The 18,207-nt window shown below is 46.1% G+C and overlaps 1 protein-coding gene across 1 annotated transcript in view; it reads left to right on the top strand.

Moving 5' to 3' along the window:
* arhgap39 (Rho GTPase activating protein 39) overlaps positions 1 to 18,207 on the top strand; it is a 79,449-nt gene that overhangs the window by 55,610 nt on the left and 5,632 nt on the right. The window contains exons 3-10 of the mRNA XM_020655936.3: positions 5,931 to 7,215; positions 9,135 to 9,299; positions 10,624 to 10,809; positions 12,211 to 12,424; positions 15,334 to 15,407; positions 16,918 to 17,117; positions 17,347 to 17,438; positions 17,675 to 17,844. Coding sequence (XP_020511592.2) covers positions 5,931 to 7,215; positions 9,135 to 9,299; positions 10,624 to 10,809; positions 12,211 to 12,424; positions 15,334 to 15,407; positions 16,918 to 17,117; positions 17,347 to 17,438; positions 17,675 to 17,844 — 2,386 coding nt within the window. The remainder of the gene's footprint in view (positions 1 to 5,930; positions 7,216 to 9,134; positions 9,300 to 10,623; positions 10,810 to 12,210; positions 12,425 to 15,333; positions 15,408 to 16,917; positions 17,118 to 17,346; positions 17,439 to 17,674; positions 17,845 to 18,207) is intronic.

Here is an 18,207-nt window from a genome sequence, read left to right as displayed (position 1 = left end):
GGGAGAGGGAGGAACTAATGGAGGGAGAGGGAGAGGATGGAGGGAGGGACAGAGACCAGGATGGAGGGAAGGACAGAGACTAGGATGCAGGGAAGGACAGAGACTAGGATGCAGGGAAGGGGACCAATGAGAAGAGGTTCAGTCTGATTGTCCTTCTGTCTCGTCCAGTGGCATGATCAGTTTGTCTTGTGTGATATTGGATGAGGCAGTCAGTAAATAAAGATACTTCAGTTTAACATTATCTTGATATAAGTCATTGACTATAGGGGTAATAAAGAGCGGTGGAGGAGCTTGTTTGGGCTGCTGGTGGTCTGAGACAGCCAGAGGGAAGCAGAGACTTCTCTGTGTAAGGTTACTTCATATGAATCACTGGCCTTGGCTCTTTTTACAGTAGTTTCTGCAGCTGTTAAACGCTACCTAATTATAGAATTTAATTAAAATCTGCTGTACGATTTATTTAAGGTTACAAGGTTAACCTCCATATAAATCCTCACCCTGGGGGGGGGACCCAAAATGTGTCTGTGTTAGTCAGTACAGTGTTTGCAGACACACAGGGACACAAACCAGCTGCAGCAAAGGCGAAACACTTGAGGGCACAGACATGCAGCTCCTCCAGTCAGAGTCGTTCTCTGGGACTTTGCATCATAAATATAAAAACACAGAGAAGCTTATTGTCTGTGTGACAAAGTCCAGTCACTTTTTCTTTTTAGAAAAAGTGGGTCGTAGTTATACACACATCACGTAGGTGCAGGGCAATGCAAAAAACAGCAGACTGAGGAAGAAGATACGCCCGCACACTTTGCTCAAAGGCCACAGAAAGTTTTTGATTCCATCACAATCAAAACGTTTTGACCAGAGACCTTCTTTAATATTATAAAACGGCTCCATTTTGATTTGATGAACGATACGTGTTATCCACAGTAAGGCGTGTAGCTGACCTGATTGACAGGTGGGCGCGGTGTAACGGTTTGTCAGGAGGTTTAAAACCTGCCTCAGCTCCAGCTCTCAGCCTGTCGTTAGTTTGACTGAAAGTTAGACTGAGACAGCATTTCCAGCATGGAGACCACCATCGATGGGACTCCAGCGCCCCCTGCAGGAACAGACAGGTGACGTCACTCAGGCTTCAAACATATTTACAGTCTAAAGTGTGTGTGTGTGTGTCTGTCTTTGTGGTGAGACGCCTAGTGGCACAGCTGTAGACTGTTTTCCCAGATGGCTAGAAAATCTGCTGTCACACATCCTTTATTGAGTCTGGTTCTATGAAGTGTCTCTCTCTGATGCTCTCCCACTCTCTCTCTCACCCTCTCAGTCTCTCTCAGACACACTCACACACACAAACACACTCAAACACATGCACAAACATACAGTAGTAGTGGTGGCAAATGTGTGGGCTGGCCTGTTTGTAAACTGATGCACACAAACCCTGAGATATTCAGTGGCAATCTGCTACAACCGTGAAATTGTAAATAAAGTATGCAGAGGAATCAGTTCAGTATAGTAATTGTTCTTATTGAACTATAGCATTAAAAAAGATCAGTACACTGACACACTCACACTCTGCTAGTCAGGGAATGAGTGTGAGAGCAAAGCTGACCTTGGAGGCATTCTGTGAGGAGCTGGATGGATGATTTCTGGCAGCTCACAGTCCAGGAGCACAGCCTTCATGTTCCCCCGCTCGGCCTTCACACCGGACTAACCACTGCTTTTAACTTTAAATCACACTTTATCAAAGCAGCGTCGCTCCAGCCTTTCTGTCTGGGTGTAGCATTGAACAGCAGCTGTACCCTCTGAACGACCTCTAAACTTTTATTTATAGCTACAAGAACTATTATTTGATTAATCATTAACCCTTTATTATTAACGAGCTGAGCGCAGGTCACGGTCACACTCGCGCAGGTCACGGTCACACTCGCCATCCATATAAAATATGAAATCTGTGCGCAGGGCTTTGTGAAGACACCTCGGCGTGTCCAATAGGAGGGAAGATCTGATCACAACAAATGTTGGCTATTTCTGAAACCTCCTACTAAACACTATTATTGAACGTAGTTTGCAGTATGTACTTTATACTGTCGCTACGTTGGATAGTAGTCTGACCTCTGACCTCCAGTCGGTGGTTATTCTGCAGTACACCAGGCCAGTCTAAGCTGGTTTGTGGTCTTTGAATGAGGAAGTAAACAACAGCCCTGCTGACGTCAAACACCGCTCCAGGGTAGCGTCCACTTACTGTCTGAGAAAAGCTGACGAGAGATTCATTTAGATCTTCATGATTCAGAGAATCAACAGAGATTACTGGAGGTCTCTTTGTGTGGTTTGGTCTGATTGTGATTATTTCCTCTGTTACGATGGACGCTGCTGTCCGTCATGTCGACCTCTGACCTGACGCTTTGCATTGTGGGAAACACTACGCAATGGAAAATGGTCTGATGCAGACTGTAGGTTTCTCTTGAATCAGTCCGACATCCGGGTATTTCTGTCATACTGAGGATCTCACATTTGTTCACATGCTGTATTTTGGACCAATCAGGACAAACTACTAGTTTAGTTGGAGGTTTAGAAAACAGTAGGTGTCCCTCTTTCCTAAGCTACCACTTTAAAGGACATCGGAGAGAGACATGTCCAACATGGCGTACCAGGTGTGTTTCTAACAGCAGCAGAAATGTGTGTGGTGTTAGTGAAGCGCTCGTTATAGAGCAGCTCCTCTCCCACATCCTGTTGTGTCCTGAGGATCTCAAGAACACACACCCTCTCTTCTTCTTCTTCTCTGCTCATCTCCTCCTCCTCAGCAGAAGAACGCTCAGAGCTTTCTACTGAAGAGTGGACACTTACAAACATCCTGTGCGTCCAAAAAGAAGCTCTCTTTTGGTCACCTAGCAACCTGCACCGCTCCTCCCCTACTCTGCGCCCTTCCCTTCGGCAAGTGCAGCACACAGCGCGTCCTATCAGAACGGCCCTTTACTGGTAGAAACCAGGCCATGCTCTGACACATCAAGTCCCTCCTTTTCACCTTTAACAATAATACTCTGCTTCCTTTACATAAACACAACTCTGTTGGTACCCTGGAGAAGTGTCTCAGTCAATGGTGGCTGAATAATACAATACAATACTTCATTGTTCCCCAGGGGGGGGATTTGTTCTCACAGCTTTGCACACATGAAGAAAACATATAACAGCCAGTAGAAGTGTGGTGAGAGGGGTCCTGGGCTGTGGTGAGTGGGTGAGAGGGGTCCTGGGCTGTGGTGAGCATGTTGAAGAAACAGGGTGAGCAGTAGAGGAGGACGAGCTGGATGATGCTTTTATACAGAAATAATAAAAGGTGAGGGGAGACAGACGGGGCTCTGAGTTTGTCAGAGCTGAGTTTATCATCCAGGTCAGGGATGGGCAACTTTGGTCACAGCAAGGGCCACATTAATTGAATTCTCACTGCCAGAGGGCCAAATTAAACGATTACTGTCAATTATGTCTCAAATTTAACTCAACATATATCAGTGATCAAATATTATTATGGACATATTTCTGGTTTTCATGATTTCATGGCAGATTTCATCATGTTTTCTTCATGTTTCCAATTAATTGATGTGTAAAAAATAACCTGAGGGCCACATTTAAGGTTGATGGTGGCCGCATGTGGCCCCCGGGCCGCCAGTTGCCCACCCCTGATCCAGGTTGAGTCTGAGATATTTGAAGGAGTCGACCGTTTGGACAGTCAACTCCTCCAAATATCTAAATGTTGTTTCTTGCAAATGTGGAGTCTGCAGGTTGATGCTGCAGAGACGGAGATTGAGGGAGACGGGTTGGAAAAATCGCATCATGTGTAAACTGATTCAAAGTTCAAGTCAGTATCAGTAGAAGTAATAAAGGTTAAAGGTTGGCAGATAGAAGAAAGAAGAATGGTAGAAACAAGATGAAGAAAGATGAGCTGTGAAGCAGAGAGAGGGAGAACCAAAGACAGAAGGTTTGAGGTGTGAAGCATTTTTTGATAGGTGCCAGGGCGGCCTTTTAATGCTTAATCCTCCCCTGTTCACACACAAACACACACACACACACACACACACACACACACACACACACACACACACACACACACACACACACACTGCAATTAACATCCACAAGTGCACAAATACTTTCTGCTACCATTGAGCACTGGCCCTGGGGATCAGTGTGTGGAAGCATTTGGAGAGAGCAGGATGGCCAATCCTGAAATCGATGTCACACTTCCCTCCCTCTCACCCAGTTCAGCTCTTGTTCTCCTGCCCAAACTGCTCTCCCTCCTTCTCCTCCTCTTGTTGTCTTACAAACCAGCAGAATGTGAGGGCCCAGTCATTGAGAGGAGCGAGTGAATGAACTTGAACCGATGATGTAAAGGTCTGTTGTTGCCAGAGGCTGCTGTTTGTTTGATATTCTGTGTGGCAGTGTCCCTAATTAAAGAGTGTGTTCCCTTAAACCTGCTGCAAAGGCTGTTCATCATGACAACCAGTCTGCTGTGTTCAAATACATTTAAACATTAAAAACATAAAACATAACAGACTACAAAGTCCTGTGCATCATCAGTGAGATGTGTAGAGAGTGAAATGATAAAGGTATCTTACTATCTGATCAGACATTAAGGAAACATGCTATGTTGAAGTGCTGGCTTCTCTGACAACAATGCAGCAGTCAGTATGTCCTCCTTCTAACTTTAGATTCTGCTCCTGAATGCTCTGGATTTGTTTGGACCAGAGAAGGTAGGCGCTTTTAAGACACCCCCCCACACGGGCGTTTTGGACGCCCCTCGGTTTGTCTTCAGTGTCCACCACATGGCAACCTGTGTGAGCATCGAATATAGAAAGGAAACAGCTCTCTACAATGTTTAGAATTTAGACTGCAGTACCTATTTTAAACACTAGGTTACATACTGAACATTTAAATGTTGATTTCAGGGTGAGCTCAAAGTCTTTACAGAGACATTCTTGCAGATACACTCAGTGTTTTATACATGTAGATAGGCATTAAAACTTGTGGATCTATTTCTTTAATTGGATGTTTTTGTTTAGATTTTCTGGGCTACCTGGCCACAGTTGTAGGGTCGTCTCAATCGGAAGGTTTGAATTTTGATCCCCAGCTCCTGCAGCAACATGTCCGATGTGTCCTTGGACAAGACACTTAACCCCGATTTTGCTCCCGCTGCTTCGTCAGTGGCGTATAAATGGGATTTGTTACTTCTGATGGATGATACCACACAGCAGCTTCTACCATCAGTGTGTGAATGTGTAGGTTTGACCTGCAGTGTAAAAGCACTTTGAGTAGTCTGAAGACTAGAAAAGCACTATATAAGCTTAAGTCCATTTACCATTTACTTGACTTTAAGTTGCTCCTGCTGCTTTGTCAACACCATGGTGGACACAGCCAGCCTTTACCATCAGGGTGTGAATGTGTAACATGCTAAACAAGCTCACGTCTACTTACCATTCCTTTTTACTGCAGTCTAAAAGCAGCATATGCAAATTCATTCAAACCTAGCTTATTGTAGCAAAGTGCAGACCATGTCAAAGACTTAAATAACCTCCTGCCAAATAGACAAACAAGTCAGGAATGGTCATGGTCTAAGGTTGAATGATTTCCATATTGTACTGTCAAGTAACACTTACAGTGTACCCTTCTGAAGTGTTGCATAGATGTGCACAGACATTCAGATGAAGGGGGGAAAGGATCAGCAACCTGTTAGAGAAGCTGGTGGAGGAAAAACACAATTTGAGACCCTTGGCTGTGTAGATAATTAGTTCTGTCTGCTCTGAGAATACGAGGTGGCAACAGGAACATGGAGGAAATATGAAGAGCAGCCTGGATTTGATTAAGCAGACTTTGAGGCGCTGCGGTGTGAAAAGTGACAGACAGCTCTTTATCAGTGTGACCCTTAATGAAATCATCTTCTCCTCTCTCTCTCTCAGGACATCCCCCTTCAGATGGAACACTGGCACCAAGGAGAGGATGCTGATTAAGGTGACGGACAGAGAGCCCAGCTTCCTGGCCCACCAGGGAAATGGTTACTCCCCTGTTGACCCGCCCACCTCTGCTCCTCCTTCTGGCACCACCTCACGAACTCGCCGTCCCTCTGGGGGAAACCCGCCTTCAGAACCTGATGCCTCTCCTGTCCTCTACGCTGACCGACGTCAGTCCCCCTTCCTGAAGCGAGCCGAGCTCGGCGGCACTGGCACCCACCGCCGCTCATCAGCCGACTCTCAGCCTCCCTCGCCCCGCTATGCCTATGAACCTCCGCTGTACGAGGAGCCACCGTCAGAGTACCAGTCCCCTCCCATATACGAAGAGCCCCCCACTGACATGCACCTCTCTGACTCCGCCTTCTATGGCACCGGCAAGTCACCTGCTCGCAAGTCCTCAGCCCCCCTTTACCATTCCCCCAAGCAGGGCCAGTCGCCGTACGGCCAGCTGGTTCTGACCCGGCAGAAGTGTCCAGAGAAGACCCAGAGTCTGGAGTACAGTCCTGTGGGGAAGGAGTACGTCAAGCAGCTGGTGTACGTGGAGCAGTCGTCTTCCAGCCCTCGCTTCAAGACCGCCGATCGTCTGCTGCGTTACGGCACCACAGGGGGCTACGGGGGCTCATATGGAGGGTCCTACACTCTGCAACACAGCCAGTCTCTGATCAGGGACCCCCGCCTGCTGCTGGACTACAGTGGGGAGGGTGGAGAGGGAGGTCAGAGGTTGCTTTATGAGGACTCTATATCCTGGTCATCCAGTCAGACCCACACTCTATCCTCTTCCACTATAGGGGGTCCCGGGGCCTTCTCTCCGGGCGGTAACCGCAAACGCAAGAACCGCAAGCCCTCCCTCCCGCAGGAGCTGGCACGCTGCGGGGGGCTGGAGGGGGAGCTGGCAGGCACGGCGTCTGAGGCAATGTTGGCCCAGGCCAGGCTGGCGTGGGAGGCCCAGCAGGTGATGAAACAGAGGAGCAGTTGGGACTCGGGGCAGGGCGGGGGGGTGGCCCAGTGCGGGGGATCCAAAGACGGCTACGAGAGCGACGGGGCCGTGCCTCTGCCACTGCCGGGGCCCGTGGTGAGGGCGTTCAGTGAAGACGAGGCGCTGGCGCAGAGTGACGGTCACCACTGGAAGCGCAGCACCTTCGACCGGCTGGGCTTCCCTCAGGCTCTGCTGGAGAAGAGCCTCTCAGTCCAAACCAGCCTGGCCTCCCCCGAGCCTTTCCTTCACCCCTCACAGGTACGGCTGCATGCAATACAACTTTACCACCTGTCTGAAGGCTTTTTAAAAACAGAATATCAGAGGACATAAGAGGCAAATCATAACATAACAGATCGCTATACTAACAGGAAATACTTTACATGAATGGAAATCTGTATTTACATGGTCAAACTCTGTGAGCAGACCTCATGTGTGAAACAAACACGCTGCAAAACTTAATTAACCTAAAATGTGCTGCAAATACATAAAAAGAAACAAGTCAAAAACCCACACATATTCTGAAACAGGTCTAAGGTCCTGTGCTCACTGTACCTGTAACTGTAGCAGGGCAGCTAATGCAGCGGCTAACTGTCAACCAGATGTTATGACAGTTAGAGAATCTGTGACCTGATGATCAACTGTCGTCTCTCGTAGTTTTTTTTATTTTTATTCTCAATAGATGAATGTTTAGGCTCTTTAAATGAGATTTAAATAGACATGAGATGAACAAGTTGGCCTGACATGTGCCTCCATCTTAGTCCTCAGAGGCCCGCAGGAGACGAGAGGACTGGAAAACACTTAGAGCAAACACAAGAGATAAATGTGCTGCTCTCTGTCGTTCTCTTCTCCAAACCTTTTGCTCGTTCTTTTTAAATTGAGCGATGAAACGCTTCAGATTCAAGCTGAGAGCATGAAAGGAGCAATCTTCTGTCCACAATCCTCCGATGAGAGAGTCAAAAAAAGAAGTCAGCAGGTGTGAGGATGGATACTCAGAATAGAGGATGCATGTTAACCTTTACAGAAAGTTCTTGTTGAGGCAGGAGATGTACCGATCCACTATTTCAGTTCTGATCTGATTCTCATACATATGTACAGATGTTTATTTAAACAGCGCTCGACTGAGGCAGAAATATGACTCGGTGAACAGCTGATTGTTAGCAGCTGTCTGAGGGCTCGTTTTAACAGGGTAGTCAGAAAGCCTGGAGAGACACTGTGAATAAAATCTGGGCACATTTTCAATGTGATCGTTTTAGAACGAGCTTTATCCACTTGGTGTTTCTCCTCACAATGATTATATTTTTTATCCACTCCTAAACTCACCTGCTGCGCTCTCATTGGCTGGAGGAAACACACCAGCTCCGCCCAGAAACGTGCCGAGTCAACCAGAACAAAGCAGAACAGTAAAATCCAGTCAGAGGACAGAGTCTCTGCAGACACAGTCACCACCACACATGTATGGAGGCCCAGAAGAGACGATGGAGCAGCTTCACTTTAGGAGAAGTCTGTCTTTTATTTTGAAGGAACAAGCTGCTGACTCTGAATCTTAATTAATCTCAGAATAAAGTCATGAATGAAAACATAGCTTTACATTATTACACAGTCACTGCATCATCACACACAGCTCTCAGGTTTATTAGTTATTGCTGTGAGCTGATAAATATTATTCTGAAGAGCTGCTCCACAGGTATCTGAGGACGAATCATTTCTCTGATTGGACCTGCTGTTTATGGCTGCAGTGAGCCCCTCATGTCTGAGGTGTGAGCTGAGTGTGTGGCAGTGCATGCAGGGAAAAAGGACACTCAGCAACTTCACACTAAATGTTGTCACTAAATACTTTTCAGTATTTCTCCTGCAGTCGACAGAAGCACAGAGACTCAGCCGGGATGTTCATATCTGTGTTTGAAAACCATTTTTTTCCCGTTCTTTATTTGTTGATTCTGAGCTGCTTGTTTAGGTTTTCTATTCAAACCAGGAGCCTGAGGAATGAATGGCCTCTTTGTTGCACTTGTGGATATTGTGGTATTAACGCGTCAGTTTTAATCCCAGTCTGCTACCTGAGCGTTAAAGACACTCTGAACACTCACTCTGAATGTTCTGCAGCACAAAGATGACTGACTCCCTCTGTTTCCTCCCTCTGCTTGTGTCCTTCTTTGCCTCTCTGTGTCTTCACCTGTCAGTCGGAGGACCTCGGAGCCTGTGCCCAGTTTGAGGCCAGTCGAAATGCGAGGAATATGATGCCGAGCGCCAGCTGTGGCATTTTCCCAGAATTCACCCTGAGGAAGCCCTCCTCAGAGACCGACATCGAGAACTGGGCATCCAAGCACTTCAACAAACACACACAGGTACTCCACAGGATGTGTGTGTGTCTGACAGTGTACCTTTCTCTCTATCCTGAGGAGGTCAGAGTCTGTATCTGTAGCTTCTATTTCTGTCTTTACTATTTATAAAAGAAGAGCTTTGTTGAATGTCTATAAATATCTTATTCTCCTACATAAATACACCACAGTGGAAGATGTCTTCATTACATTTCCTCCTTTCCTCTGCACGCCTTTTACATTTGTCAGCTCCGTAGTCTCGTTATATAAAAGTCTCTCCACTTATGATAGCAGACATGAGAACAGCTCTGTGTGGGATTGAAATGTTCCTGTTGGTGTTTGACATGAGGTAACGTTGTTAGAAAACACTGCTAATAAGCAATCAGCTGATCACTAATCAGGTTTTACTTCTCAAATAACAAATGAGTAAACACGCTCATCGTCTGTGCTGGGAATCTTAACAAGGAAGGAGGAAGTTCAGACGTGGAGGTTTGTTTATGACTGTAACTTAACAAACAACAACAGTGTTGTGTTTAGTCTTTCTTTCTCATTGGTCACATATTCTCCTCCTCTTCTTCAGTGTAAATAAGTCTCAGAGCACCTCAAAACATGTGTGTGAAGTTTCTTGTTCTAAATCCACTCTGATCCTGTATTTGATCATGTCTATAAACCCCTCTATTTCAGCCCTGCTCAGAACAGGCTGTTTCTGTGTCTGTACCTTTAAATATGTAAATGAGCTGAGTCTGACCACGCCCCCTCTCTGGAAGGACTTGGGTGTCTCGGTCTTTCTCGCTCCATGTCCTATTGTTTACGGTGAGAAGGCAGACTCAGAGGGCAGAACAAACACCTAGCTGTGGGAGGGTCACCCACCTGGGGGAGGGGCTACTGCCCTTTGTGATGTCATGAAGGGAAAATCACGGAAGTTAAACTGATTTAGAAAAAAATCTAAGGTTTCCCACAATGCAAAGTGGCAGGTCAGAGATGGAAACAACAGACAGCAGACCAAACCACACAAAGAGACCTCCAGTTATCTCTGTTGATTCTCTGAATCATGAAGATCTAAATGAATCTCTCGTCAGCTTTTCTCAGACGGTAAGTGGACGCTACCCTGGAGCGGTGTTTGACGTCAGCAGGGCTGTTGTTTACTTCCTCATTCAAAGACCACAAACCAGCTTAGACTGGCCTGGTGTACTGCAGAATAACCACCGACTGGAGGTCAGAGGTCAGACTACTGTTGAACGTAGTATGCAGTATATATGGCACACTAGGTTCAATTGTTGTATGTAGTAGGCGGTTTTGAAACCAGCCTCTTGTACTTGTCTTGTGTTAACCTCCGTCCTTGTTTTCTCAGGGTCTGTTCAGAAGAAAGGTGTCCATTGCCAACATGCTGGCCTGGAGCAGTGAGCCCATTAAGAAGCCTATGATTGTGACCTCAGACCGCACAGTGAAGAGGGAAGCCGTGGACATATTCAAACTCGTCCAGACCTACATGGGAGACCGGCGCTCAAAGGTTGACCCCTACGCTGTGGCTCTGGAGGTTTGTGCACACTCATTTAAAAACACTTAACAGCCACATTTCTCACTAACGTGTGTCACCTCGATGTTCCTCTGAAGCGAGAGGACTTTGCCCTGATGTCCTCGACGCTGGGTTACAAACCTAAGCCTCGTTTGCAGAAACGTTTTCAGCGGCTAACTAACTTTTATTTATGGAACCCGTCCAGAGTTATGCAGCGTCTGCAGAGGGCAGACTGAACCAGCATCACTCGTCTCTCCACCTCTCTGCAGGCTGCTGAAGTGTGCAGCAGGCTTCACACCGAGAGGCTGTGTGTTGTTCACTGTGTGACTTTGAGGGGAAACTATTAAAACACCAGGGGCCTCTTTTATAAAACTGTGCAGCTTCTAAATCCAAAGTTTTCTCCTAGTGCAGCTGGAAAATAAGAGCAGTGACACTGAAGAGAAAAGTCAAGTAATGGGCCATAAAACTCAACAATGAGCTCAAACATCGTAAAAGTAACAAAATCTCAGCAGAGCTCGGGGGAACTGAATAATCTGTCCCAGTTAAAGATGTTAAACAAACCAATCATTCAGTTGTAAACCCTGGAGAGATAGACAATAAATCATAGTGATGTTGTGTTTAATTATATGATATGTAATATTAAAGGAGCAGTATGTAACTCTGACCCCTAGTGTTTAAAATGGGTACTGCAGTCTAAACTCTAAACATTGTAGAGAGCTGTCTCTCCCCCCCCCCCTCTCTCTAGAGTAGATGCTCACACAGGTCACCATGTGGTGGACACTGAAGCTTCATTGTTTAGCCAGCTCTGCATGGGTCTGTAAACCTTTCTGTGTTCTAACCTCTCTCCATTTTTCAAAAGCATCTCCAATATTGATCCTAGTTTGAGCACGTTTCTGCTCGTGGAGCTTATTAGAAACATGCAGAGGCTTTTTAGGTCGGGTACAATCACTTCTATCTGAACCACTTCTCTTGACCGCTTCCATCGCTGCAACACCTGTTGACCTGATAACTGCTCTCATATCTGGCAAACCGAGGGCCGTTCAAAACGGCCGTGTGGGGGGGTGTCTTAAAAGCGCCTACCTTCTCTGGTCCAAACAAATCCAGAGCATTCAGGAGCAGAATCTAAAGTTAGAAGGAGGACATACTGACTGCTGCATTGTTGTCAGAGAAGCCAGCACTTCAACATAGCATGTTTCCTTAATGTCTGATCATATAGTAAGGTCATTTCATGATTTATTTCAGTATATATCTCACTGATTGGTCCTTTAAGTCAGCCCATGTTGATATAATACAAGAGTGAAAACATATCTTCATATTGGTATTCTTCTTTACATTTGAACTGGTAGTTATTACAGTAGTGACTTTCATTCATAAAGAAGTTATTCCACGTCTCTCACCTGGCTCTGTGTACGTCTCTGTCAGGTGGTGGTGCGTGGGTGGAGCCATCAGGGTCTGCGTGATGAACTCTACATCCAGCTGTGTCGTCAAACCACAGAAAACTTCCGCTACGACAGCCTGGAGCGAGGCTGGGAGCTGATGGCCATCTGCCTGGCCTTCTTCCCCCCGACACCTCGCTTCCACAACTATCTGGAGGGCTACATCTGCCGACACATGGACCCTCTCAACGACACCAAGGGTGAGCTGTAACCATGACTACGGACTTTAGTGAGCTCGGTACATGTGGGTCAAATATCCATAAAGGTGATAGGGTTAGGGTAAGGGGGTGAGGTCTTTGTGGTCTCCAGGGCCCGGTTGTTGAAACGTAAGGTTAAATCTGGAGATGGAGTTGTTCAAAAGAAAAGAAGGATTACATAATGGTATTGGATCGATGATCAGATCCTGGGGTTAATCCACATGAAACCTGCAGGTTGCATTGTGCAGATTTTGAGTAGGGTCAGGATTACTTTGATTACTTTGATTCTGGATCCTCCTGATCCCAGCAGATTCATGCTGGAATACGAGAAGAAACTAATTAATAACCTGCCGACACAAAACAACTTTTTGAAGTGATAGTTGATATTTTAAGACTTTTTTTAGATTATAATTTGCCCTAATTTGCCCTAACTTGCCCTTTTCTCTTCAGCGACAGTGTCAATAAGTACAATCGTTAAGTATTTCATTAAAAGAAGCTGTGAGTGTCTTTCAGTTTGTGTGGATTTTGGCACCCCCTGTGGACAAAGTATGTAACGTGAAGTCCCCTTTAAACATCGAACTTTTACACCAAAATATCTAAATGAATTAAAACTGACTGAAACTTTGTTATATATATGTTTTAGTTGAGTACTTACATTACCTCAGATAATTCCAACAGGGGGTAGCAGAGAGAATCACTCCCATGATTCCCCGTCTGCCTCAATGTCATCTTTTGTTATTGTTGAATGAAAGCCCCCTGGTGGTGAAATTTACATACTGCGTGTTTAAAGTACTGGTTATTTTGAAATTGGTGATTATTAAAGGTCTGCTCCCGGATCAGGGTGATCCAGTTCAGCTTCTATTTGAACAGCCAGGATCAATGTGAGCTGGATTAGCTGATCCTTTTAGACAAAAAGTGGATTACCAAATCCAGATAATTTTGATCTGGATTAAACCTTTTGAACAACCGCGCCCAGGAAGATATGTCCACTGAGCCGGGGATTTGATTTATGATGTGTCACAATGAAATGTTCATCTTAGAAAGACATTTTCATTTCATAGGATCATCTGAATAATACCTTAAGTGTTGAGCATTAAGACGACCAATCCTCTGTCGTTTTCTGGATGTGTAGAAGTGAAACAATTAACCTGAAGGGCCGTCTGTAAACCTGTAAACTGATACAGAAACACAAGCCAACAAAATCTCCTGCCCAGTTAATTGGCTCATAAGAACATAAAATCAATGACCTTTGAACCCAGCAGCCCATGTAGGAGATCAGATCTGTGATGACAAACCTGAAGGTCTGAAGTCAGTCTGAGTAAGTCCTGAATAATCGACCTGTGACGGTGTTTAACAAAGACCTGCTGCTGTGTTGCTCTGCTGCCCCCTGGTGGTCATCTTGATTCATCTCAGGCTGACTGGATTCAGATATTTGCAGGAGCAGCACAGACGTCTTCAGACATAAAGAGCTTTCTTTCTGTTTCCTTTTTATGAATGCAAGAGAAATGACAAGAAACACTCACAAAACATATAATGTATTTATATATTGTTATATATATATTGTTCTTGGTTTTTGTTTTGTTTAAGATTTGTTTTCAACTTTGAGATTTTACACTGACACCCAATTCACACATACTCGGTGTGCGCCGCCGGTCCGTCAGCGCCACGGTTTTGCTCCGTCGGACGGCTGGGACGTCAGCGCACCCATGACATATCACAAGAGATCTACAAGATCCCGCGGGAATAAAGAGAGAAACATGCAAACAACATGTTGCTTTGTCTTTCTGAGGATGCTTTGACGTCATGTTGATCAAGTGATGAAAAATACGATCGCGAGTCCGTATATTGTCTTTTATTTTGAAATTGACCGGATGCTCTGTGCGTTTCCTTGTCTGACTTCCTGTCCGGGCTGTCATATTCTGTCCAGCTTGACGCGAACTTGCAGCGTGCTCCGGCGAAAATAGACTCGCTGCGTATTTGAAACGGAGCAGAATTTAGTGCCGTCGTTGGCACGCGCCGGAGTCGGACCGCAGCGCGCGCTGTGTGAACACAATGATTGACTAGAGTGGAAGCTAAGTACAATGTAGTGCGTGGCGCTGACGGACCGCGGCGCACGGAGTATGTGTGAATTTAGTGTCCCCGACCATCAAAAGCTTTTCCTGATTCATTCATTTCACGTCTAGAATAAGAAGCTTGTCTGATTAATTTTTCTGTAGTGATCTATTCAATAAAGAACTTTAAGGATCTTAAATATGAAAACTCAGCAGGTTCTGGTCTGACTACTCTTCAGACTTCATGGTACCCTCAGGATCACCTCGTTCATCCCAGAGGACAGTGCGGTTCCACAGTCCACCATGCTATGTTTACAGACAGACAACAAACCAATCAGAACACAACAGAGAAGTGTGCTGGCTCGCTGACACCCTTGTCTGGTCACTTTAGGTAATGTCAAACACAAGGGCCAGGCCAAGATGAAAAGATCATCTTAGACTTTATCAATCAATCATTATTTATAAAGCGCTGAACAAGTGTTTATCTGGAGACGCTTTCCAACAAAGCATATGGGATAATCTGCAGGAAGGATTCCTCCTTTGTGTTCCTCTCGTTCCTGAGGTGGAGGTCGGAGCAGACCATGCATGATGGAGGACGGTGGTGGTTGTGGGGACGATGCAGCCTGAGGGTGGTGACTGGTTGGCAGGGGCGTCGGGTGGTAGTAGTGCCCAATCACCTCACTGTAGGTTGGGGGACTTTAATGATCATGGTGGTTAAATGAAGACTCTCTACATTATTTGAGGGCTGCTTCTGATCTCACCTCACGTCCTTCACTGAATGAAAGATGATATGTTTGTTAGAACAACAACAAACAAAAGAGATCTTCTTCTGGTCTAAATATTCTCTCTCTGTTGTTGCAGGTGTGGCCATTAGCAGTTATGCTAAATATTGCTACAGGAAGCTGACCAAGGGGGCGCTGACCGGAGCCAAGAAGGTAAGCAGCAGTCTGTCTCCATCTCTCTCAGCTCCCTGCTCGTTAAGTCTCAGGGACACGAGCTCCTAAAAGAGACTTCTTTAAAAACAGAACACGTGTACAGGTTATTCTTTCTGCTCTGGTTTCAGAACATTTCTTTCAAAGAGAGGGAGACGAGCATGTTGTGTGGGACTTATTTTCAGAGATGTATGAAGTATTTCTGACAGCAGACGGGTGTTTGCAGGACTGAGTCTAACTCTAACAGGTTGTTGGAACCCATCAGCAAGAGCAGCTGGTTGGCTTCCTGCTTCATTTATGTAACACACATTAAAATATTAGTCGTAGTCACTTCATGCAACACCAGATTTAGTTGTACCAGTACCAGGATGTTTGTCTTTGAGTTTCTCTGGAAAGCAGCAGCGCTCCGTGTGACACAGGTAGAGGATCTATGGTGACCTGGCCTTAAGTCTCTGGACACATATGGGGAAGCTCGATCCAAAGGAAACTGGACTTAGTTAAAGATCTTAAAGGAGGACTGAGAACCTTCACTGACGTAATCCAACATAAGATTAAGATTTTAAACAAACCTTGGACTGCTCAGTGCTCAGAAACTGAGATGGGATGTATCTCACATTATTTGTGATTCATTGTAACCCCCTTCCCACCGAGTGGTTCAGTTCGGTTGAGGGGCGACTGTGGCTCAGTGGGGAGAGTCGGCCATCTGGGGTTCGAGCCCCACCTCCTACAGACCCTAAAAGGTTGGAGCTAGACACCCTGCTGTTTTGTTGATTGGTTGGAAGAATCATCACTTCCTGTGTGACAGTGGTGATAAAGGACAAACTTATAACGCACCATGTTGAGACATCCTGAGGATTTCATGGAGTTTCACCACGTTAGAGTACGGCTGAAACACAGGATCAGTGTTCTGCATATCACACTGTGCCCAACTGAAACGGACCGTTTGGTGGAAATGGAGCATATCCCGCCCAAAGACATTTTAACATGCAGGCTGGAGGAGCCAGAGAAACCACAGATGTTCTTATTAGTGGACAAGAAGCATGAACTGTGGAATTCTGAATCTGATAATAAAATAAAAATAACTCTTCTTATGAGAGGATGATGTGTACTCGGTTATCAGGTGGATTTATAAAACGGTTGTTTCAACATGTAATGCTCATCCCTTTGGCCTTACCTGTGAGTACGGAGGTGTTGGAGGGCAGCAGCTTGGCTCGGAGCCCGTGTAGCTTGTTGTGCCAAACTCTCAGCGTGTTTGTGACTCGGATCATTTGTCACTTTTAGGAGCCCGCAGTGTTCCCCTGCTCACCGCTAACAGCCCTCTTATGACCTGTGAGAGCTGATGGACCTGTGTTTATATCACTCCCTCTGCTGTCTGACCCTCACCTTCCCTCCTCTAACTGTGTGTGTGTGTGTGTGTGTGTGTGTGTGTGTGTGTGTGTGTGTGTGTGTGTGTGTGTGTGTGTGTGTGTGTGTGTGTGTGTGTGTGTGTGTGTGTGTGTGTGTGTGTCCTCAGGGCCTACAGAAGCCCTGTCTGGAAGAGATCATACACGCCAGGAACGCCATCTTCAGTCCATCCATGTTTGGCTCGTCCCTGGAGGAGGTGATGGCTCTCCAGAAGGAGCGCTATCCAGACAGCCAGCTGCCCTGGGTACAGACCCGCCTCTCTGAAGAGGTTCTGGGTCTCAATGGAGACCAGACGGAGGGCATCTTCAGGTGAGTGAGAGACGGGAGGAAACATTACAGATCACATGTTCAGAGATATAAAAACAACTCTATAAGGGTCTATATATGACAGCGGTGAGGAGAGAATCAGGTTCTGTAGCTCTTGGAGGGATTTTAAGGTTTACACACACTCTAAATGCAGACGAGGGCGTCATAACACACAAACCAGACTGAGACTGGAAAGACCCCGTTTGACCATCCTGTGTTCTCTTATCTCCAGGGTACCCGGGGACATCGATGAAGTCAATGCCCTCAAGCTGCAAGTGGATCAATGGAAGATCCCCACAGGACTGGAAGACCCGCACATCCCAGGTAAACACACACACACACACACACTCTGAACAGACAAGGACATGATGACATCACTGCTGGTCTTCTGTGGTGTCACAGGGATCATGATTGGTTGGTTGTCATGGGGAATAACTTTGATAACGTGGTCCTCACTTACCCCCTGAACTCAGTGTAGTAGAGCTCTAATAAACCTTGTGTGTTTCTCAACCAGCTTTTTAAAATGTCCTCTTGTTGAAGTGTCTCTGTGTGTCCCCCAGCGTCCCTGCTGAAGCTCTGGTACCGGGAGCTGGAGGAGCCGCTGATTCCCCACGAGTTTTACGAGGAGTGTATCAATCACTATGACAACCCAGAAGCAGCTGTTAACGTGGTGCTGGGCCTGCCACACATCAACAAACTGGTGCTCTGCTACCTCATCCGCTTCCTACAGGTAACACACACACACACACACACACACACACACACACTTAAAGTCTGGCTCATGTTCACGTTCCTCAGAGTGTCAGTTAAGCAGAATGAATAAATCTCAGATGTAAGAGAACATGTAGACTCCTCACAGAGAGACTCCTGACAGACGGGGATTCAAACCAGGAACCTCCTCGCTGACCACTGAACCACTGTGCAGAAAGAACCAAAACAATTTCCAGTAGTTGTTTTTTTCTTCCAGAGAGGGGCGTGGTCAACTCACATTCTTAAACAGGACTTGAACAGAAGTCTCCTGGGTGAAGATCCTGTGTTTGTTGGCCAATCAGAGGACAGTGTTACTGTCAATAAGAGGAGGGAGGGATTAGGT

The sequence above is a fragment of the Labrus bergylta genome, chromosome 6 (assembly GCF_963930695.1).
Source record: "Labrus bergylta chromosome 6, fLabBer1.1, whole genome shotgun sequence".
NCBI classification, from domain to species: domain Eukaryota; kingdom Metazoa; phylum Chordata; class Actinopteri; order Labriformes; family Labridae; genus Labrus; species Labrus bergylta.
This window is presented reverse-complemented; position numbering and strand designations above follow the sequence as displayed.